Here is a 24,762-nt window from a genome sequence, read left to right on the forward strand (position 1 = left end):
GCAGAGAGCTAGCTGGGTTATATACCAGCCATCAAGATCATGGTATCCACAGGGAATTCTTGCCATAGTCTACTTCTTTGTCCCAGAAAATACACTCAAAAATACTTCCAAGCAAAATTAATGCTCCTATGTATTTGAGGACTATCATGTACTGAAATAAAGATGCCTTTCACAAACCTAATTAATGCTACAAAACAAATACTGACATACAACCATAACGTGGTGTTATCACTAGGGCTGCCCCCTGATAGTCGACCAAACGTTGGTTGACTAGACAGGTCATTAGTCGGCAAGATTTCATTGGTCACTTAAAAACAAACAAACGTGAAACTAATAGAAGCTGTGCCTTGTCATTATAAAACAAAACCTATAAGACTGGACCATGTGGGAATTTAATCTGAAAGGACAGACACAGGAAGTGGCCACGCTCAGCAGTCAGACAGGAGTCACGTTACAAACCAATCACAGCGACAGATATCTTTCCCTTCTTCTGTAAATATTCAGTCTGATAAACACGAAAAAGTTGATCATGTTAGTGCAGGGCTACCCAGAGCTTTACATCTGTCCCACGGACGATAGGCCTACACACTTATAAACAGTGCCTGGAAGAAGATCAGCTTTGCACTCAGGGTTTCAGGTAAACAGGCTATATGATGCTTGTTAAGGTCAACCTCAGACGCAACCTGCCGCCGTGCCCTTGAAAGCTGGCACAGAAAAGGCACAAGAGTAGTGCCCAGCACCCGACCTTGCGTTTCCAGGCAGTTAAAGATGCGGCATGTTCACGGCCCCTAATTAACAAGGCTGGTACCTGCGGTTATTCCACAGGCTAGTTAATAACCTGTCGGGCAGGAAATCCAAAGTGTGGGATCATTTTGAGAAGGTGAAGGACGAACCCAAGGTGATATGTAAACTCATCTTCATTGGTCGACTACAAACATGACGTATCATCTGAAACATGTCAGTAGCTACATGCCCATTAGCCACTTAGCACAATCATTACTGCTTTGCCCACAGCGTCATTAACAGGCGGCTCGCTCAGTGTGTGACGTGCACTTGTAGATAAAATATAGGCCTATATTAATGAAGGTTCATTAGTACGGTTTTGTATTTCTCTGTAATGTAGCACAGTGTTAACAATGTTACTGATACTATTCTTTCTCACACCTTCAACTCAAACTATTGTGTTGAGCCACTAGTAGACTAATAGCCCTTTATGACGACTATTGGTGGACTAGATGAATTCTTTCTCAGGGGCAGCCCTAGTTATTACAGTAATATAAGTATGCACAAGAGGAACTGTTGTTCAACAAATAATTTTCATTGTCTAGCAAATGTGACAGACTATCCTCAGAAAATGAGAATAAACCCAAGTAATGATCAAGTATCTGCAGTTCTGGATTAGAAAATAATTCATGGCAAGAAATCTAATCTCTCTATAGAAAAGAGCGACACTGCATAAAGTTATCACTTCAGTATCCAGGAAAACACTCAGTCAAAGCAGACGGCACTGCAACATGCAAAATCCCACTGCAGCAACAAGAGCATGATGTCATAGAAAAAGTAAAGGCATGAAATCACACCCAGGAAACATCAAAGAGAAGAATAAGTCAAAGGTGTAAGAAAAAGAGCAAAACTGATATTTTGCAGCAGGAAACCACCAAGTTTTCCTTGCTTAGGGGAAATGAGGAAAAAGTGGACGTTTGAAACACTCTGTAGTGGCAAGCAATATTTCTTCACTCCCATGCAAGGGTAATTGATTTTATTCACTCTTACTTCACAGTGGACAATATATCTCTCTAGAATGCAGTTGAGTTTCCTTCAGAGTCTGAATCAGCATCTGATGCTCCTGTTTCTCCCGAGCTCTTCGACGCACTGCCGGCTTCTGAAGCAGAGCCACTGGCTGAAGAGGAGATGGCGTCCTCGTCCACCTCAGTGATAGGGGACAGTCCTCCGTATGTCTCTACAGAGGTGTCACTTCTGATGTCGGAGCTGTATGAGGGACCAGCGTAGGGGGCAGAGGGCCCAGGGTCTCTAGACGCCACCCTGGACTTGGCAGGAGGTGCATCATCACTGAGCTCACTGGCTGACTCTTTGCCCTCGTCAGCAGTCTGAGATTCGTCATCATCCTCGTCTTCACTCTCCTCTGTGATTGTGTCTTCAGATCCGCGGCTCAGGATGGACTTACCGGAATGCTGGCTACCTCTGGTGGACCGAGAACCAGCTGAACTCTCTTCGCTGCCCAGGGAGCTCTGGTCTGTCATCTGACTGCCGGAGGAGGACCCTCCACCAGATTCTGACCCAGACATTTTCCTCTGGCTGGACCCTCGAGATACAGAGCCTTCACTTCCTGACCCTGACTCTGCCTCTGTCTCGCTGGCGGTCCCTGTCCCTGACTCAGCCTCACTGAGTTCTTCGCTGGACTTCTCTGAAGTTACTGCACTTCCTGATGATCTGGTTCTCTGTGACGATTTAACACTCGATCCTGATAAGGATGCAGCACTGCTAGCACTACCACTGACACTCTCACTTGCACTCTCACTTTCTCTGGTACCACTCCCACTGCCACTGCCACTGCCACTACCACTCCCACTGCCACTGCCACTGCCACTGCCTGAAGCACTGCTCCCTTTGCTGGCCTCAGTAGCTGATGATCTCATGGAAGAGCGGGCAGAGGACCCACTTTCTCTAGTGCTCCCTGAAGCCTCTTCTTCCTCAGACTCTTCCTCCCCAGACTCTTCCTCTGAGTCTCTCTCTGTCCCTGATTCCTTCTCTGTGCTAGTTTCCTTCTCTGTTGCTGTACCAGTTCCTGACTCTGTTTCCTTCTCAGATTCAGACTCTTTCTCTGACTCAGACTCTTTCTCAGTTTCTGATTCTTTCTCTGTAGCTGATGATTTCTCTGATTCTGACTCCTTCTCAGACTCTGATTCTTTTTCAGTCCCGGATTCTTTCTCACTGACAGATTCCTTCTCAGTTTCCTCTTCTTCTTCTTCAGATTTGGACTTGCTTTCCTCCTCTGAATCCCCTGGCTCTTCATCAGGCTCTTCCTCGGAGTCCACAGTGCTTTCGTTGGCATCATCCCGGTCTAAATCTACTTTTAGATAATCTCTGTCAACACTGCTTTTCTCTGAGGACACCTCGTCAGAATCTTTCTCCTTACTGCTTCCACTTGCACCTGCTTCTGGCTCACTCTCTGTCACACTAATGGACACTTTCGACTTCTTGTCATCCTCGCTGGCTACTTGCGAGGCCTCCTCGTCTCTCTCGCTGCCTGTGGCCGAGCCACGGCTCACGCTGCTTAGTGACTTCCTCCGAAGCTGCAACTTGTTGCCTAGGTTTATTTTCCTCAAAACCTTTCCTAGCTTGCTGCGGGTATCAGACTTGCTGTCAATTGGTCCCGTAACTGCTGGTCCGCCTGTAAGACTCTCCTGGCTGTCAATACGGCGGGCTGACATCAGTTTGGCATAATCCTTGTCCTTCTTCCCAGCACCAAACATCTTGAGCATCTTGGCTTTCTTCCATGGAGATGCGCCAGAAGGACCAGCATCAGACGGCTGCTTGCTGGCCGCCAGGAGTTTGCTGAGTTTCATGACAGACTTCAGTTTCTTGGCAGCCTTAGAAGGCTCGCCTCCCTCTGCTGGCTCAGCTTGTTCGATTTCATCCCCTGGCTGCTCGTCCCTAAATGCAACCCTCTTGGGTGGACCTCTACCACGGCCCCTGCCTCTGCCTCTGCCCCGGCCCTAAGACAGTCATATTTAATTTAGCAACAATCTGTGATGATACAGCCACAATGTTAGTAGGGTTGATACTGCTGTTTCAATAATACATTACTCAAAAATGGGGCCCTTTTAAGACAATCTTTACATTATCACTGAGAGTTTGATATTCACATTTAAAGAAAAGTAATACCTCAGGGCCATGGGGGCTGTAGTAATATCCGTCATCCTCCATGATCACCTCTCCATACTCATCATACACGGGTGATATCAGCCTCCTCCGGCTGCCATACTGAGGAATGTCATACCTGAGAAATAGATTCACACAAAATATGAAAAACATTTGCTTTAGTTTTAATAATCCCCACAGAAAACCAGACATCATCAGCAACAAGCTGATAATTATAATTATCATGAGCCTGATGAAGCTGTAAGCGAAACGCGTTGCTCTATTAAATTCTCGATCCTCTTTCTTAGTCCTGTCTTGTGTGCGGTACGTAGTCACAATTTATGTGTTTTTTTCTTTACATGTTTGTACTTCTGCCGCAGTACCAGCACCTTGACTTCAGCTGTGCACGGGCATTTTTCTATTTTTGATAATTACTATCTTAAATAAATGTGTTCATTAACATCTACGTTTCCCTCTACTATATCAGCCTGGCCCCATTCACCAATGCTTTTGGTCTTTTCTTTGTAGATTTGGCAATATCTTCAATCAGATAGGCAGTAATTGCTGTGGTGATTTGCTGCACTCGATAGAAATTGCTCTGTAAGTTTGGGCGGATATAACGGGGAGCAAGAAAGTTGCAGCGTCTGATTGAGCGTTTCCAAAAATAAATTTAGTGGAGTACATATTTGCCCGTGTTTGTCAAACGGGTTTAATAAATTACAAACACATGCTGAGATGGGAACCTGTGGAGAAATAAGTAATGCCTAAAAGCCTATTAAAACACTTGAATAAAATCCTGTTGCATAACTCCTCTCCAATGTGCTGTTTGGCTTTTTTTTTAATTCCAGAGCATGTTTGGCTACATGGCTTTCATCAGGGGAGTGTTAAATGAGACCATCTATTCAACAACTCCCCACTAAAGGGAGCAGCATGGACTTTTATTCTCTGCCAACTACCATCAAAATGAAAGACAAAGGAGAGGAGATTTAATCATTTATCTATTGTTTTTCTGCTTCACAGTTTTAATATTTCAAAATATTACCCATCATTAGTTTGTCTGCATTAATGTGGTAAATGGCCTCAATTAGTTTGGATCATTGATACTGAACATGTGGATTATTCCTCTCACTCTCCAATTCTGAATTAGAGAAAAGCCTACAGGAAAGAGGCTGATGGAAATGTGTGTCACCGCCACGTTTGGATCATGTAAGGCCAGCTCACCACAGGGTCTGGTGATTGCTGGATTAAAAGACCGCTGTTTAAGTGTGTGTCAATGCAAACAGGAACACATCAAAGGCGTTCGGTCACCGTGACGGTACGCCCATCAGCAACAGCAGCTTTTACAATGAACTTTGTGACATACTATTAAAATATAATTACGGCTTGTCGCAAATGAAGGCCGGCGTGACTCAGAAACCATGAGCAACAGCTGAGGTAATTAGAGTTAGTAAAGATTACGCAAGGTAAGCCGGTGAGTAACTACAGTAGCAATTAAAACACCTCATCTCAATATGGACAGCTTTTAACATTTGTCAGATTCTCTTTCAGCGATTTAAGCCCGTAAGGTGCAAAAGCTTCTTGTAATTCCCCACAGTCACCTGTCATAGAGCGGGAGTGTTTAATGAATAACAATTTCTCAGCAGCTGTTACGGCTTTGAGTTCCATGTTTTTCCTCTTTAGACCATATGGACTATGTTCCAGGCAAGCCAAAGCACCCTCTATTTATTAAACCATGGGAAAATACTTTCACACTCTCAGGTGCCCGACTCAAGGCAGCATAATTGATCTCATTTGATGGGAGTAGAGAGGGTAAACACTCGGGATGTTATGTACAGCTGACGGGGCAGCGGAAGTTATGCTCATCATTTTATTCTGAACTTCTTTAAAATGCTCCACTCTCCCCAAGGATCTGGGAAATGGGAGCCGGAAGGCAAGGTCACAATAAATAAGCCCTAACGATGTAATTTTTTAGCTTTAAATGAACCGGTGCAGATCAGTTCCATGGATTATAGTAAGACTGATGAGAGATGAGAGGGTCAGCCGGCTGCATCCTCACCCTTGGTCGTAATTATAGTAGTCTTGTGTGTAGTAGTCCTGGCCCGGGTCGATACCTGACTCCATGGAGAGCTCCTGCATTTCAGAGAGGCAGAGAGAGAAATTAGTCAGCACTCGGCGGAGAAAGACGAGAAGAAGAAGAGCAGCAGCAGCATACAGGGTGAGTATACAGCAGAATGACTACAATCCCTGTGAATTAAGAAAAGCAGGAGTGTTTCTACCTCAGGTCTCAGAAGAGATGGCCTCAGCAGTTGCTGTTGCTGCCAAAGATTAGTACAGAAGAAGGATAAAGTAATGGAAGGAAGGAATGGTCAGGAGAGACACAAACATAAGGAAGAGTTCACTCTATACATTTCAGATTTAAAGCCAGAAAAAGCAGGCGTCTCTTAGGAGTATTGGTAAATCTATATTATACACAATGGTGAAGCAGATTGATAAAATATTGATGGGAACAAAGCACGGAAAATGAGGGAAGACATTAGCCAAGCGATGAAAGAAGTAAGGAATTGCAAAGAAAAAATAAACCATCCAGCTCATGTCAGATGCTGACAGTTCACAATTTATTTGAAGGTGACAAAAAAAAATAGTTTAATGTCAAACAGAGTCACTTTGTTTGGTCCCTGATTAGTTTTTCACCAACACAGGAGAAAAACTCATCGAAATGCTTATCTGCAATTTGACAGGAACACTGGGGAATACAACAGACGTTTCGAATCAAACCGAAACTGTAATGTCAGTTTTAGAAGTCCTATCACCAGGATCTCATCTTAATCTCATTCAGTGTTTTCCATCAAGTGAGTTGTAGATAAGAATAATAGGATATAAGCCGCCTCAAGCTGCCTTGAGAGTGACAAAATGTCTCGGCGCAACATAAAGATAAAAACACATCACAACAGGAATGCTTACCTGTCTGCCATAGCCTCGCCTCCTGAGTGCCGCAGAAAGGGGGGGGTGGGGGAGGAGAATAAGACAAACAATGAATATGGATTGACAGCAACATTTCAAGTGCTTTTAGATAAATGAAATGTTAAGTCTACAGCACTGGCGGCTCTACATTCTGCTGACCAGTGAGGAAATTGCAGCTTTACTTACTGTGCATTTTCAAGTGTTAAATTACAGAGTTGCAGATATTGTTCAGTTTTAAAAAGGGTGCCTTAGGCCACAATGTTATCGTGCTGGTGTGGGCTGTTTTTTCCCCCACGTTATCTCATCCAAACAGGGAGGGGGGGAAAAAAAGACACAATAAATGCAAATATCAAAGAGGCTGGGAAGATTGGAAGTCAGTGTTTATACAGACATATCTAGAGCATCTCCTCGCAGATATGAAAAGGACATTGTGATTCAGGGAGGAATTACTGACTCAAAGAAAGTTAATAAAATCGTCTTTGGTTATCATGTCATTATGTGCCATTTTCTTCCAACACACGGCAGTGTTTTTTTAGCTAAATTGAAGTTAGTAAATCTGCAGAATGTCACTCTGTCAAACACAGAAACAACTCGGAGCTGCTCCTGAGGACAACAGTGCATCTACAGTGCATTCAGTACGAGTCAATGAGAAACGGCGAGTAATGGAGCAGCCCGGCTGAACCCTCCAGTTTCACAAGCGTACAACTGTAACCTGCCTGGGCCCATAAATAATGATGACTTTCACACTCAGATATATGGCCAAGCAATGATGTGAGCTTCCTCTGGAGAGCTGTAATCTGTTATTATGGGCAGGGACCAGGGGACAGGGCACAGCCATATGGCCACACCTCCCAGGCAGAGTGGATGATGGGAGTGGGATCTGATGGATGGCCTGTTGGCTTGGCTGCTGGCTACTGCTGCTTCATGCAACATCAAGAAAAATGGCCCAGTGGACAGCAGCCATAGGAAGTTTGCACAAGAGGAGACTCGGGGGAAGATGTGTGATAAGGTAATGTTGTAGAAAAAGAGGTGAGAGGGGTGAGCTCAGAATTACAGCAAGGCTTGAATACTGAAGAGCTCAGGGTATTATATCCACAACAAGAAGGAGATCTCAGCTTTACAAATAACTAGCTTTCCTTTTTGTAATGCATATTTTTATATAGAAAATAATGAATGTATGCTTAATTATTCTGTTGCCACAAACACCTTAACCAACACAACAAATGTACCTCACAAATTACAGCAGAAATGTGTTAAAGGAATTGTTGGTCATTCTGGGAACTATGCTTATCCTTGCCTGAAGTTAGACTGCTGACATTAAGATAACATATATACTACATATTAAACAGTGGACTTTCAGAGGTGCTTGTCCCTTGGACAGAGCCAGACTAGCTGTTTCCCTGTTTCTATAGCTTCATACAGCCCAGTCACCACAAGAAAATGTTGCCATTGTACATTTCTGCAAACCCCAGATACATTAAATTTGCATATGTATTATATGAACGTTTCTAAAGTGTAATATGTATTTGCTAACTTTATCATGGGGAGGTGGATGGTGGAGGGTAGGTCACCTTGGAGAGATGCTTGCCGAGCTGCAGACCATTGATCAAACCCAACAAACAACAAAGCTTTGCAGCGTTTCCACCAGTGTTTGTGGCACTAAATTGGAGTGTTTTTACCAACACATCGTGGTGTCTCCCAGCGGCATTTGAGTTACATAACTTGGGTGTTTTTTGCTGACCCATTGCGACATTAGAGCCATGCAACCGGGGTGTTTTTTCACCAACGCATTAAGCCCAGTTCAGACCAAAGATGTGCGACAAGATTAGTTGAAACATGCAGCTACTTGCAATGCACGGTTCTGCAATGTTCTAAAAAATGGCCGGTTCACACCAATGCAACCAGATGAGATGGTGTATCATCTCTATGCAACATCTCTCTGTATTTCTGTTCTGATTTCCAGTTTTTCGGGATGATTGTGTGGCTGAATATAATTTGTAGCCTCTTAAAATATGAATGAAGATAGTGATAGTGAGATACTGTTGCATTTGTAGTAGTGATGAAATGGTGAAAAACATAAACAAAAGAGCATCAGATGGATTTTATTCAAAATAAATACACCACAGTAATATGAGTAAGCAGCTCCAATTAATCAGTCAATGAGAATATGTGTGTGTGTGTGGGCAGGGGCATAAGCACATATGGACGAGCAGCGACCCACCGTCCGACACCAACACACGAGAGGACGGAAACAGGGGGCGCTCACTACAAGCCAATTGGCTGTTGAAACAGGTGACCAACCTTTCTTCCAAAACCAGCCACCGGCAATTTGACAGTGGAGTAGCAGGTGACACCATCAGCCGGCTTGATTCAAGCTCAGACCGGCCAGTTAACACCGCTGCAACTCTTCTCAGCAACGCTCTTAAACGGTTATGTACAAATAAAAATATTCACTGAAACGTTCAGTGCAAACATTTTTTCTGGCCATTGGGTTGCTTACAGTTTACCAAACAGACATGAGTGGTCTCATCAAACTCCTTTCTTTTTCTATTTCCCAAAATTATGAACTATTCCTGTAACAAAAACCTAAATACAGTAAGTGGTCTAAGAGCAGCTGGATGTTTTCATGCAGCATTGAATCTCATCTCTCTGATCAGCATTTTGTGGTTACATGGACATTAATCACAGTCTAATTTTTTTGTATACCATATGGTTAGTATTTTCTTGAACATACCATGCTGAGATCCGGTTAGTTCACACAGTGTTATTTTTGAAGTTTCTTCTCAAGGCATTCTTTAATTTTAGCTTGATTTTTGTTATTTTGATCCCTAATTTTGGAACTTTTCCTGAGAAAAGGGCTCTGGAAATAAAGTTTCGAGTTACTTTAATTATTAGGAGTGGTATAAGGTTTTATTTCTGTGTGATACTGTACTGAATTATCAGCCGCGACACAAAAGAGTTTGATGAAAACCTATTGTAAAAACTGAATATAAAGAATACCATCCATTAAGGCATACTGCTCTTTGGGTTGGAAAAAAACAGCATGTGAGCTGCTTGCCTTTTTACAAAAGAGATTACCCAGACAGACAGAGGCCGCATTGCAATGAGAGTAAAGAAGGTAATAGAATCTCCCGAGAACTGCAAGGAAAGATTAACAAGAAGAGGCCAAGGATTGGAAAGTATTAGAACTAACTACAGCGGGAGAGAGAAACACAGACAAATGGGACAGGCAGAAGGTCAGAGAGATGGAAAAGGAAAGGAGAGGGTAACAGTAGCTGACAGTCCCACCGGCAGTGGCCCTAGTTAACGATTGATTGGTTCTCTAATTAGCCTTTTCCAGTGTGCAGCCGAACATCACAGTGACTACTTTATCATGCTGGGAGGATCTCTGCAGACATGTGAACAGACAGCTCCCCAAGAGCTTGGCTCTGTTCATTCAACATGAGCCTGCCGGGGAACCCAGTTGATGTACTTTTATAGCCGATGCTTCAGCTGACATAAGATGTTTTCACTTAGAAGTGCCTGGCTCTGTCGTATCTGAATTTGACTGTAGTACATTTAATAAAAGGGTGTCCTGTAGCCTGCCATAGTGTAATATCCAGTTAGTTTAGCTTTGTCTAATGTGGCTTTCAGTGTATATATATATATATATATATATATATATATATATATTTATTTATGTTGATATTGTCCTCTGTTAACCTTGCTTAGTTCTTTCTTTTTCACTGCATCATACTGTCTATAGTTCCTGTTAAATACACTTAAAAATAATGTCATATATTATGTGAGCTTAAGTCACTGCAACAACGCCTTGAATATGTTTCATCAACAAATATGCGATCATCCTTCCTGAATGCTCTGAAGCTCATTTCATAGGATTTGCATACCTTTAGGAAATTCTCAACAGTTATGGTAATTCCCCCTCATTTGAAAAAAAACAAAACAAAAAACGTCTGACATTATAATTTTTTCTTTTGCCTTATTTGGATTCTACACAAAGCAACAGCATGCCTAAATGTTCATGCTCTTATCTCATGTGAAGAAGTGAAAGAGCAAATTTTTTTAAATCAGCAATATGCAGCCAGCAAATGGTTGAGGAATCAGACCCCGGGGTTGTGGGATTTATAAATGTTGGTGTTTAGTATAATTTAATTAAAGTGGCTTTGGTTATGAAATGTTAATGTTGAGATTATGAACTGAAATAACATACTTATAACATGATGGAATGACTAATCTGTTAACTCTGGGGTACGCTTAACCCCATCATACATCTCATGGCAGTTGAGATAATTAAAACATGCAAATGAGCCAAAGTGATTCTGCACATGCAAGCTTCTTTTATGTCCTAATGCAAGCCTGTAAGCATATTGTACACTCAATGTAGCAGAGCTGAGTACATCTCTTGGCAAGTGGCACTAAAAGTTGATTTCCACACAAGGTATCGTGTAAAAAAAAAAAGCATTTTGTCTGACAGAGCCACACAGTCAAAAAAAAAAAAAATCTTTGACGAAAGCTAAAGCTGATATAAAATACTACCAACTGTGTAAAGTAATAAAAAGTATTCCGAAACAACAGAAAAAAAACAGGCATGGATGTGTATAAATGGAAATAATGAGAGTGAGGAGACAAAGAGAAAGAGTCAGAACACTGTGGATTGAGAGGAAGAGTGCTCAGCAGGGTTTGGGCTGCTCGAGTTCAATTGGCTTGTCTGCTGAACGTCTGCTGCCATGTTCAGTTCACTCGTTCCACTTTCAGCACAGTTCATACTTGTTGTCGAGTTGATTTGGACCGCAGAGGTGGAGTTGGTTGTTTTTGGCGTGCTCTGCTCATCCCAGGGATCAGAGCTTTGCGGTTTGTTAGAACCCTCTGATTCTTCAGTCACTTGTGGTTTCTTGCTAAACTTGGGCACCTTGCAAGATTTGTCTACTTGGCTGTACAGGTTGGCAACAGACCTCTCTATGTCGGCTAGATTCTGGATGTTTTTCAGGATCCCTTTCAGCTCCTTCCTCCCGACGTCGGTTTGCGATGGGTCAAGAGGAGGGGGGTGTTTTCGTTCTGAAACGGGACGGAGCGAGGACAAAGGCGGCAAAGAGGTAGGAACAAACTGGACCACAGGGCGCGACTGATCGCTGATAGCAGGTGAGGGTGGGGGAGGAAGAGGCGGTGGAGGTGGGGGCGCGGGTTGTTTATTGACAAGAGGAGGGGGAGAGGGAGGGGCATATTGAGGTTTATGAATGTAGGAAGGTGAAGGTGTAAAAGAAGGTGGAGTAGAGGGAGGGGGTGTGGGTGGGGGAGGTGGAGGTGGAGGTGGAGGTGGATGTTGCCGTGGAGGAGGAGGTGGTGGTGGTGGATCCTCCGGTGGGTCTGGTATGATCTCCACAGTGATCTGACAAGGCTGAACTGTCATGTAGCTGGAGATGCTCGAGCTGAACTTCCTGAGGACGGGTGGAGTGGGTCTCTGGCTAGCCTGGGGCCACAAGTCATCTCCCTGAGTGATGATAATGCTGGGGGGCACATCCCTGCCCACAGAAGTGGGACTGTAGGGGTAATCCATGATGGAGAGCAGAGTTTCCGAGGTCAGCTCCAGCATGTCATCGCTGTCTCTGTCCCGGACAACGATGGAAGAGAGGGAGCCCAGGGAGCCTCTGTTTTGCTTGAGGGTTTGTTCCTGGAGGGCCTGTTGCTCAAACTGTCTGGCCTGCTCGCGGACTGACAACTTGGTCTCCGTGCTGCCACTCAGGTTAAGCGTGTCCGAACTGTCTTGCCTTCGCCTGCCGCTCCTGCCAGCTTGGAGTAACTGAAACTCCCAATCGTCCGGATCCATAAGAGCTTGTCTCCTTGGCAAGTACAGCCCTCCGTGAATGCGAGCGGGCATCGACCAGACGCACTCTGACCTTGGTGAGTGGGAAGGAGAAAAGGAGAACCGCCTTTCAGATGGGCTCTCCCCCCGCGCAGAGACATCGGGACTGCCGAGGGGGCTGTTGTCCTCGTACACAGGGTTGTGAGTGGTGAGTGGGCGGCGGTCAGAGTAGAAGGTCACGTTGCTCTCCGACTTGGGCAAGTTGACGTGCAGTGCTCCGTTGCCGCGGGCTGCCATGGCGCGACAGGCAAAGGTGCTAAGAATCCTCTGGTGGTCAGCCTCCTCAATGACAGACTTTTTAGCCCTGCCCCGGTAAAAGGTGGAGGTGAAGAAGAAAAAAGACTTGAAACAGATGAAGATTGATGATCTGGGAGTGAACGTAGCGAAGGGGAGAGGGTGAGGTGAAAGCAACACTGCTATCATTTATTCCTACTTAACTGCTTCTGACACTAAGCATTGTGACTGGTACAGAACATCTGCATAGCTGACTCCAACAGACTGTATTTTCAAGGCAAATAAAATGAAAAAGCTGACTTTGAGAAAACTTTCTGCACTTATGCTAAAAAAACTAAAAGGTGACAGGATCAAATATTGAAACTGTAAAATGCCCAGATATGCTGGGCTTTGCTCCAAAGATACAGTATAATATAAACAAGCAGCATCGACCCATATTGGATGCAGCAGTGCGATCAGTCACAACACTAAGAGATGTGAAGGTACGAGCTATCTACAGGGATATAAGGGGTGGCTACTGAAGTGCAGTACGTAGAACAGAGAGTGCTTTAATTTTCCTGACTACATGGAAGTTAAAGGGTTTCACTAAACTTAAAAAAATACCACGACACCAAGATCAATTTACAAAAACAGGCTTTGTCAGTTAATACCGTATTAAGGCACTAATGCTAAAAGACAAATCTTACCATTTGAAAAAAGGTTAAAATCACATCTATATATAGTCCATACATATGCTCAGCAAAAACTACACGCAGGGGAGGAAACGAGAGTGCTGCTCCGGTGCCAAACTGACAAATAGTATTGATCACAGACGTCATATGTTTTGGGATTACTTACTGCAGTCTGAATCCAGAGAGACAGGGGAATAGAAATGATGGAGAAGACAGAAACACAGACAGATGGTAAGAAGACTAAAGCAGAAATGTCAGAGGTGTGGATGAAGCATAAGCTCAAGGGTACGTCAATACTGTACTGATTTATTTGCTGTGTGCATCTGAGAGTACGCGGGACTGTTGGCACAAACACAAAGTCAGCACACACACCGACACCTGTCTGCATAAAAAACTTAGTTTTACACATGACGTTTTAACGGGGGCTGTTTAAAGGACCGACTCCTCTTGTTCCTGGCGCAAGCTGGAAAATAACCTCCATATATATATATATATATATATAGAGAGAGAGAGAGAGGCTGCTCGGCTCCAATACAATCCCCACGAGAGCTTTTCTCCTGCTACAGAATCAAAAGCCTCGGCTCGTTGTTGAGTGTTGGTCAACATCTGCTGTAAACATTGCAAAAGCGCTTTACAGCTTGCCGTTAAATTTCCATTTTCTTTCCTTTTTTTCCGCTTTAACAGCGACTGTGATGTTAATAGCAGTTTTTTCTTTAACATGCTGTAAATCAAAATTATTAAACCCAGCGGGGCAGCAGTTTCAATTCAATCTCGTTTAATCAGCGAGCATTAACATTTCATTACACGTTCGGGGTAGTATTTAAAGCTAAAGGTGAAATCCAATGGCGAGACACTCTGAATATAAAGGCAAGCTCAGGAAACATTCAATGTAGGTGAGGTCATTCATGAAAAACAGTTATTAAGCAAAGGCCAGACTCTGTGTTTGTTTCTATTTCCAGTATTTTATGAACTGAAACACTCTTACCTTGAGAGAGGGTTGTGCAAAAATGCACGCAGTGAATTAGGAACACACACATGAGCTAAGTCCAATCTCTGCTGCGACATGTGGATCATAGTTAGGCAGCTAAAGAGCAGGATGATCCATTGAGGCAGGGGCTAATATGTCTAAAGCAGTAGGTGGATGTCTGAGGTCAACATGCAGAGCTGCCAGTGGTAATTTAAGGAGAGCAGAGGGATGTGATTTTGAGTTCTAGACAACAGTTGGTGTAAAAAACAGGTTATGTTTGCATTCACCCTGAAAGCATTTGCGTTTGAGCAGAAATTCAAAACCTGCGGAGCAAGAGCAGCGGCTTATCACGGGTGGGATGGGAGACAGACAATAAAGGGTCAGGGTTGACTCACATGCTGCTGTCGCCCAGCTCCTCGTAGAGATTAGCACTGGGAGCACCTGCCGGAGCTGCTTTCCCTCCCGGCGGTAAAGCCATCTGAATCCTGGCAGTTTTGGCACACTCTGCCTGTCGCCTGTGCAAAGTGTTAACATTTACAGTCACAGAGGTACGTGCTCATAGTCCACATGCCAAAAAGAAATGAAAGAACACAAACATACAAAGAAAAACCAACCCAAAAATCAAGTCTGTGTTTCTTCACATCTAAAGTAGTAAGAATGATGTCCTCTTTTCTAGAACAGTGTGGTTAAAAAGTTAGACACATCACTTATGCATGAAGCCTCTACATGAATTAACCATGTGCTTTCACAGGGCATTTTTGGAAAAAAAAGAGGCACATGCAGTGACTGATGGTAAAATGAAAGTTGCTGTTATGTTGACTCATGTGTAAAGAGATGTTGAGGAGAGGAAAAGAATCGCTCAATATAGTAGCATCTATTCCTATTTGATGTCAACGCAAAGTCTCATTAAGTTTTTCACCCTGTTACGGTCAGAAACAGAAAGATTCCAAAATAAACCTAACTCAGTCATCTTAATGACCATGTGTCTGCTATTCAAGTCCAAATATTTACTGCCATTTCAGTCCCGGCTTGTTCTGCCAGCTCCTGGGACAAATATATGGCTCATGTTACTTTGTTCGACTGAATTCAGCAGCGACTTGTTTACTCAGAGAACTGTGTAGAGCTGCAAGTGTAGGTTCTTAATGGAATCGGCAGTACTAGCCTCACCTTTAAGGTAGGCATTTGTTTCAGTACTACAACCGAATATATTTCTTTTAATGAGCAGGAAGCATGAGATTGACACAAGCACAACACAGGAGTGTTTTAGATTGCAAGGCGGCCGTGAAGTTATGATAATATAGTCCTGTAACTCAGATTTTCAGTTTGAGGGAAAATACACGCAATTCTCCGTGACATTACATGACATGATTATTATTATCATTATTGAGTTAATACTCAACAAATTAAACTGAAATATAGCTCTACTGTTGTTGTAAAAATTGCTTTAATTTTCAAACAAGGAAAATAATTGTTTATAAGGATGTTCCTAGCGACTAATCTTCGTGTCGACTTAACAAAAGCTTTAATTAAGACGAGTCGACTAGTCTAAAAAGAGGAAAACATTCAGAAAACTGTCAAAAATTATTTATTGTTAAGTATTTGAAACAGTCCCAAAAAATACTGCGTGCATTAAGAGCCCTTTGTAGCCTTTAATCACAATCTTCAACAGCCATGTCGGTAGGGTTGGGTCGGTATGAGGAAAAAAAAAAAAAAAAAAACGGTCAGGTTTTTGTGAAAAATCGCCTCAAGTCGGTAATACCGGATTTTCACCACTTGGGGGCGCAATTTAAAATAAAAAAACTACTTTTATTCCTTACAAATACATTTTGCAGCTTACTCAATCAGTGCAAACAAGGGTTGCCTCTTTCGTCTGGCTCAAAGCCAAAGTGTTGCCATACTGGCACATTCTTTGATTTCTTCAAGACTAAATTGTCTGCCATTATTAACTCCCTGTCACTGTTAAACAAACTCTAGGCTACAGTAGAGGCCTTGGCGCATGCGCACTCGCACCCCCTAGCTCAGTCCCCGCCCCACTCCCACCCCCTTTCTCTCCTGCTCGCTGTGCGCTTGGCAAAGAGGCAGACACAGGCTGTAAAATGACATATGCGGTCTGGTCGGTCTCAAAAAAAAAAAACAAACAAAAAACCCCCCCCAAAAAACGGTCCAAGACGGAGTACTGAACCGAATTGGTATTCCCGAGAACCGACTCAACCCTACATGTCGGATCTTAAATGCCCCTGAAGTACGAGACACTTTGCGCCGTGCGGTATGAATGTGAACATGACGGCAACTCAGTCAAAAGTTAACCACTAAAATAACATCTAAAATAAATAAATAAATAGCCTCTGCAATGTGAGGCACATTGAACCTTGCAGATTATCCAACAGAAAGGATAGCAATTCACTTTAAGGTTAATAAAACATCTAATTTATAATTAAATTTCAGCTGAAATAAGAGGCATTTTGCACTGCGCAGTATGAATGTAAACCCTGCACATTTTCTGACAACAACTCACTTAAAGTTAACAAATAATAATAGCATTACTGCGGGGAGGGGGACTGCTGCCTGATGGCTCTGTAGCCCCCACTAGTGGCAGGCGGCTGCATGACAGTTAAGCAGCCTTGTACATGAATAAAACACTAATTGGTTTAACTGACTAATATTTCTGCTGCCGACTAGCAAGATGTTTAATCGTTTAGACGTCTAATCGAGCACATCCCTAATTGTTACACAGTTGTTACTGCTGATACTGGACTATGCTGATGTTGTTTATCAGAAATCTTCTAAACATATCTTCAACCTCTTAATGTCGTTTATAACAGCCGCGATTAGTTTTCGTTTGTTTTTAAAAGTGCCAGTTGTAGCACATTTGGCGCCCTAGGCAAGCTGTCCCTAGACGGCCGCCAATGCTGCCTATTAGAAGATCCACCACTGATTTATTAACATGTTTTTTGAGTTACATTCTGCATAGTTAGACTTTTCTCAACTAGAAGTCCAACATTAATGCCCACGCAGAACTGATGGGGAACAGGTTTTCAACAGAGTGACAAGTTAGAGTTGAGAAAAGAGGATATCAGTACAGAAACATGTGCCTTGTTGACTCTGGGTTGATTTTCCTTTTCGAATTTCATCAGATTTTCCACATGAAGAGAAACCGTTCCAAACTGTCAAATTAAACATTCATTCCGTAACCTACAAGATGAATCAGTGTTTCTTTATGTCATGATGCTGGCAGACATTTCAAAAGGGTGGCATTAGCTTGTAGCATGCATTTTGTTCATCACCCGCACACACTCAACTCATCTTTAAATAACTAATGAATAATGAAGATGAGAGAAACTGTACTTCTCGCACACATACGCACTTCAAGCAGTGAAAGAACGATCACTTGTAAAACAGGAAGAAGAATAATTACTTACTCTTTGAACCTGGTGATGGGGTTTGATTCAGAAGAAAGGCGAGGAGACAGGAAGAGAGAGAGATAGGAGACAAAAGAAGATGACAAATTACACAGTTTGTCAAGAGGGTAACCCCATACAATTGTAATAATAGGAGGTATTTAATATTGGGAGGTTTTTTTTAAAGGACAGACACATGTTAGATCAAACAATGAACATTTTCCATGCAACAAAAGATCTATGTGCAACATACAATGTTTATCTATTTAACCACAAAACAGGAGCGACAGGAGAAAACTTTCTGTACGTTCACTCCAATTTCTATGCAAAGTAGGGAGCACTCAAGCCTCCAGCAGTGACTGCAGGGCTACATGCAAAAGTAGCCATTGCTTTCTCCTTAAGTGAATCTGCTATGCTTCATGTCACCATGACTTATTCACAACAAAATTCAATTATTCCACATGAATAAACAGATTCATGTTTTAAATATTACCTTCATTCCCAAATTTAGGCAAACGGCGAGTTATGTCGACACGCAGAAAATGACTCCCTAAATCATTTAATTTTACTAAAGTAATGACGCCACCAACAAAGCACCATCTGCTATGACAGTTTGCATGTTGGGGCTAATGTCACAATCAACAGCTTTCTGCTGTGTGTTTGGTCTGTGCATTTGCGTAAGAACAACCACTCCGCCCATCTGCTGTGAATAAACACTTCCCAAACATCACCGTTTATGGAGCACTCGCAGCATACCAACGATTACAGGGGATGAGAACTCGACTTCAGCCGAGCAAAAGTTCAACTACCTCGCTGATCTGAGTGATGCTTGAAACTAAAAGCATCATATTTTTGTAAACTGCACAGAGTCTGCGTGGATGAGAGAGGAAGCCAGCAAGCCAGACACTGTTTATTGTGTGCGTGTCAGGCAGAGATGATTAAGTAGCGTGAAGACGCACTGTGACGGTCACAATTGGCTGTAGATATTTGTCACAAATGAGTGTTAATTAATCTGCTTTCACAGAGCATGAGCAGGGAGATTAGCCCAGCAGAGTGCGCAGTCAGCATGTCTGATGAGAATGAGAGAGACAGAGATAGAGAGAGACGCACACACAAAAAGGCAGCAACCAAGCAAGGAGTGCTCTCGATTTATCTTAAATACTTGACAAAAACACTTTTCAACAATGCTGTTTGTGGTTTTGCTGACTCTATTCTAACAGGCCACAGGGTACAGGATGTAAACAATGGTTTACATTCGCACAATAAATATCTGATTTGTCTGTGAGGACCAAAACACTTCTGCAAAAACCGAGTGTAACACAATATCTCCCGAGACAATGGTCTGCTTAATTAAAATGTATTTCCCTCTTAATTTCCTGACAACCAGTTAAAGATGATTAATCGATTACAAGAGCCAGAGATGATTACTGAGGCGAGATTACTCACTGTTTGTAGGTGACCATGACAATGAGGATGGCAGGGATACAGCAGAGGATGATGATAATGGCCAGGGCCAGGAGAGCTCCCTCTGTGTAGCCCACAGCCTGGGCTGCTTTCTTCACACTGGCCACAATATCTGGAGAGCGGATCTCGAGGATGCGGCCACCCTCGCCAAGGTACGGCTGGAACTCCTTGTTGATTTCCAGCACATTCCCATCGAGAAATCTGTGATTAATAACATATAATGACAACAGGAGAGGAAGTGGTTTTCATCTTCTTAATCTTGCAAACTCTTGAGTATCATATTTAATCTTAAAGAAGCTATAATATATGAAATGACCCTGTTAACACTTGGTATTTAAAATGCATCTTTGGGTGATCAGATCACAAGTGGATGATGCTAAATACAAGTGTAAACAATCACCAAGACGCATTGTGATCTGACCCCACTTGCAGGGGTGGTCTGGGACGCATTTGACCAGATATCTTTTGTTATGTAAACGCTAATGTGTCCTGATGTTTCCCTGACAAAGATGTAACGGGTAAATACAGCACAAATGCAGGATGTGGTGGTTGTTTTGGTGACAATGCATCAACACTTGCCCGTCCATCGTCTTTCCCTATGGAAGAAGATGTGTTTGATTCTGCCGACAGCGATATCTCCAGCTTTACTGTGTCTGGCAACTGTGCTTAGGAGGCCTTTGACTTTGTAGCATAAATGACTCAGGCAGTAACAAACTCTGAACACAAGTAATCAGCTGGAGACGCTTCATAGACACAGGTGTGAAAGCTGATGTGTCTCGGCTGTCCGCTTGTGTTCAGACCACCAAAATGCATTTTAAAACAAGATGTAAGCAGGACCAGTGTGAAAGAGGTTGTTTGTAGTGGTGAGAATTGGCACCTGAATCTGCAGCTCGGCTTTACAGAGCGTGTTAGCTCAGTTTTTAGCCAAGTTTCCACCAAGCAGTACAGTATAGTTCAGTTTGGTATGCTTTGTCTGTTTCCACTGTGAAAAGTTGTGGACGGTACCAATGGAGCCGTTCTGTACCGCCCCATTTTTGGGGTACCTAGCACACAGATCTGGTACTAAAAGGTAGAGCTGTGAACACTGCAGTCTGTTGACTGGTCAATAGGGGACAATCACTATAAGGATGTATCAATGCCTCTTGCAGCAGCTGTAGTTGGAGAATAAAATAACTTCATTTACTCGGCCGGCTGTCAGCGACTTTTAAGGTGGAATGTTTACTTGTAACGTTACTCAATGCATGAGTTGACGACGCGAATCAATCAACACACCTTCAATTTCAATATGACAACTTTAACCATCACTTTAGTTTCTTTTAGTAATGACTGGATCTTCAAGTGTTTATATACATTAATTTGGTCTGGATTATATGAACTGCATATATTCTAATCCTCACTTGGAGAAAAAAAAAAGGCATCACGGAGCGTTGTTCCTGTGGGCTCCGGCAACACTAAACCCCTGAGCTTGCCTTAGAAGGACAAACCGGTTGTTATTAAATATCTAATGGCGAGAGACTATTTTATTTTGTTCAGAAAATGTTGGTGTGCAGCCTTATTCTCTGGACGATAAACAAGGTTCAGACTTCCATCTGTGTCACTGGTAATGAGGAAATACAGTGAGTGCTGGCCGCAGCAGTGAGTGACAACAGCCCCGCCCACATTTAAGAGTACTGTTTGAAGTGGAAACGCTAGTGTCTAGGTACCATGTCTGAAGGGTTACTTTTGGTTCCAAAGGTACCATACTGAAAGTGTTTGGTGGAAACGGGGCATAAGTGACCAGCTCAAGAGATCGAAATTCCCCTCAGTAGTTGGTAGAGACCCAAAACAGAGGAAAAAAAGAGTCTCTAAATGAATGCTAACACTCATCTGTAACTGCGAAATTTATGTAAAAGTGTGTCTGTGCTAACAGGTTATCAGCTTAAAAGGTGATGATATGTCAGTGCTGTCTTAACAACTGTTTCCGTTGTACCCGACAGAATTCTGTTATTGCAGGTCTGAGTAGCTCATTTGCCGAGAGACAATTATTTCAAGGTCAGTGGCATCTGGTAATTTAGATCATCACATTATGAATGATGTAAATGAGAAGGGGGATCTGCACGCTGCTCATGGAAATGTATTTTTATCTTTAAGTGCAAGTGGTATGTCAAACTGATATAACGACCTCTCCTCTCCTGATGATTCATACTTCCGCACAGTTTCAATTACAGACATGTTGCAGAATTTGCATCACTATTGTAGTAAAATAAACATGCATAAAAGCAATCCACCCACTGTTCTCCCATTGTTTCTTTTGTAACAATAACCAGCGTGGCTTTCAAACATCCTGCTTCACAAAGGAGTGAGCACACTGCCACATTCAATTACTGTCATTTTTGTTTTTCTATAGGTGAATAAATGAGTGGAGATGAAGGTTATCAACTGGCCTCTCCAGCAATCTATCCTTCAGAGAGCTCAAATGGTAGAGAGTGCTGTATTCAAGGTGGCATAAGGACACTCCATAATGCAAGAATCCTCTCGCTGTGTTGTCTTTCTCGTTCTCCCTCTGTGATATGACAGCAAAGTCGCAGATATATTACATGCAATTACCCCACAACATTGTCAGACATGCACTGCATGCGTAAAAAGCCTTTCTCCTCTGGCCTGAATGATTTCCTTGACAGTATCAGCATCTAAGGAGGCAGATTCCTATTAAAGCAGGGATGTAGCAAGTCTCTTTTAATATTAGCTTGGCTCTCTTAAATGGCGACAGTTGCTAGATTTGGCACAAAAAAAAAAGAAAGCTGTTCTTATGACACAAGTGCCACACTTCCAGTAACTCCAGCCTCTTTCTCCCACTTAAAAACAGTTGAGGCTCTACTCTGATGGTCAAGGACACTGAGATAATGCCTATAGATTAATTCAGTACATACACAAAGCACCTCTAATATCGTTTGAGTGGAGCTTTTCTAAATCAACTGAAATTGTCACAATCCCATTGCAAAGAGAAGGAGGGAGGTTTCTTCGGAGCCACACATAAAACAGAATTGGCAGTAACCGCAGTGAAAGAGAAACAAAGACAGAAGATGGTGTCAGATCGCTCGATGTAAGGCAAGCAGGGAGGCAAATTGGTAGAGAGTGAAGGGGACAACTCAGAAGGGGGGTGTTTCCTATTGATTGGCGACTCTCATGCTCTGATGGAGTTGCCGTTTTAAGATTGGTGTCTGATCGCTTTGACAGAGGGGCTAAGAACCAAGGCTAAGGTGAGATTGTCCTCAGGTGCCAGCTCAGGTCTTTTCTCCTTTTCTCCTCTAAAGGGATGAAAAAGTGTCCTGTAAGCATGTTTTCCAGGCTGCTTTAATAGCATGTGAACACGGCCTCTCTGTGGTCAAACAGGGTTTTAGCACATACAAATCCCTCTATCTCTATGCCCCCAAAACTAAAGGAACAAAATGTATTGTTGGCATATCTCCAGGCTCTTTCAGGAACCGGCATGACAGTTTGAATGGACTAATTGAAATACTCCCTGCTTCACTTTCACTTTGTCCCCGACCCTCCCCTTTTCTCCCTCATATCTGCTCCTTTCCTGTGACATATGAAAGATCTGGTGCACCTGCAGGATAGTCAGGCAGAGTTAAAAAAACAAACAAAAAAAAACTGTAGAGGAGGAAGCCACGGGGAGCCTGCTGACTCACTGTATGGACAGAGGGTAAAGAGAGACTGCAGGGAAGATGTGCAACACAGCAGGAACATTAGGACATCAATTTAAACCAAATGGTGGACTGTACTTCCTGTAATAAAATTCACCCACTCACTTGAAGAGCTCCTTGGGCGAAATGGCCCTGTTGGTGAGCGGGTCAATGGCGTACACATTCAGGTCCGACTTACTGTAGTCCTCCAGTTCATAGCCATCGCCATGACGACGAGGCCCGATTGACTCTACAATCACCTTGGCACCTGGAATCTGGTCCTGGACGTGTCGCTCCAGGATGCTAAAATAAACACAGAGTCAGACTTATATAATGAAAGCAATAACCTTGTAAATATTAAAAGTAGTTAATGCCTAGACTTATATAAGCCAAAATCTGGGTTCGCATTAGTTCCAACCATTTCTGGCACCTCTGCACCCACAGCAATATGAGAGCCACCAATCTTAAGTACTCTATTCTGGCAATGACTGTCCCGTTGGGGTGCATTTTGCTTCTCCACACTGGGCTCTTGGCTTTGATAATCCCTTTCAGGCAGGGAGAAATCCACACCTCAAATTACAGCCAATAAAGAAAAGCCTTGCCGTCTGCCTTTGCCAAGGTGGATAAACAGTTTGAGCACTCAGGTAAAATGGCCCTGGATGATCACCAGCACTGTGCAAAAATTGCAGACCTCTCGAATGACATTGCTGCAAAGAGCTTAACATGACTAATGTGTGTATTTTTTAGCCTAAAGAGCGGTGTCACTTGTGTGGCAGAGACACAGCAAGCTCTTGAAAAACAACTATTAACACCCATTTGCCTTTCAGATTGACTAATTAGACTAAACACGGTGCCCCAAGAGCTGCGAAAAGATGTTTCATGAATCTCTTTCATTAATTAATCTGGACCAGGAAAACAGACTCTCGAGGATAGACCCAACTGTCTCATTGGATAATCCATGATCTTAATTGATTGGTCAATGGTTATTGAACCACAACAGACAGGTTGTACTTAACATAAATTCTTATTAGTCCCTGTTTGTTTACGATTGCCTTTTGGGACAGCTAAATCATACTCCTATGTCCTTGAAAAATAATTTTATATGCAAACCAAGCTCCAGCTTGAGCCAAGTTAACCTCATAACACAGCACAGATGCAATTAATTTCCAGTGTCAATTCCTTCTGAGATCAATTAACGAAAAGAATATTAGAGGGCAAGAAATCAATACGTTGAATAGGCATAGGGTGGGATATTTTCTGTCTTTGTGTTTGTGTCCACATAGTGTTTTTTATATAAACACCAGTGTATGCTGTCAAATGCAGGTACCTAGACAAAAGCACAGTGCCTGTTGTGTTTTTTCAGACCAGTTGAACATCTCTGAACTTTTCAGACAGATGCTAGCTGCAAATTTAGTCTACCCAAAGCTCGATGAAACTATCACTAACACAGAAAAACACATCTATGATAGCACATTGTCTGGACACTGATACTCCTTTTCAACAGTCATGGGCTGGCTTGGCTTGGCTTGGTTTTGTTTGGGCCGTCTGCCCAGCACAGCAGGGATCTGCATTTCCATTACGATAGGGCTACCTTCTTGAGGAAGTGTCTTAATCTGATGATGGTTTGTCTTGAGTGATGACGTTTAAAAGCAGAGTGCTG

The 24,762-nt window shown here is 42.9% G+C and overlaps 1 protein-coding gene across 1 annotated transcript in view; it reads right to left on the reverse strand.

The window, feature by feature from the left end:
* Positions 1-223: 223 nt before the first annotated feature.
* LOC125903130 (protocadherin-15-like) overlaps positions 224-24,762 on the reverse strand; it is a 324,152-nt gene continuing 299,613 nt past the window's right edge. Inside the window, exons 30-38 of the mRNA XM_049599840.1 lie at positions 23,229-23,405; positions 19,420-19,638; positions 17,995-18,003; positions 14,971-15,090; positions 6,844-6,865; positions 6,159-6,197; positions 5,939-6,012; positions 3,907-4,021; positions 224-3,737 (exon numbers count right to left, since the gene is read on the reverse strand). Coding sequence (XP_049455797.1) covers positions 1,797-3,737; positions 3,907-4,021; positions 5,939-6,012; positions 6,159-6,197; positions 6,844-6,865; positions 14,971-15,090; positions 17,995-18,003; positions 19,420-19,638; positions 23,229-23,405 — 2,716 coding nt within the window. The 3' untranslated portion in view covers positions 224-1,796. The remainder of the gene's footprint in view (positions 3,738-3,906; positions 4,022-5,938; positions 6,013-6,158; positions 6,198-6,843; positions 6,866-14,970; positions 15,091-17,994; positions 18,004-19,419; positions 19,639-23,228; positions 23,406-24,762) is intronic.

Source organism: Epinephelus fuscoguttatus, linkage group LG16 (assembly GCF_011397635.1).
Source record: "Epinephelus fuscoguttatus linkage group LG16, E.fuscoguttatus.final_Chr_v1".
In the NCBI taxonomy this organism is placed as follows: domain Eukaryota; kingdom Metazoa; phylum Chordata; class Actinopteri; order Perciformes; family Serranidae; genus Epinephelus; species Epinephelus fuscoguttatus.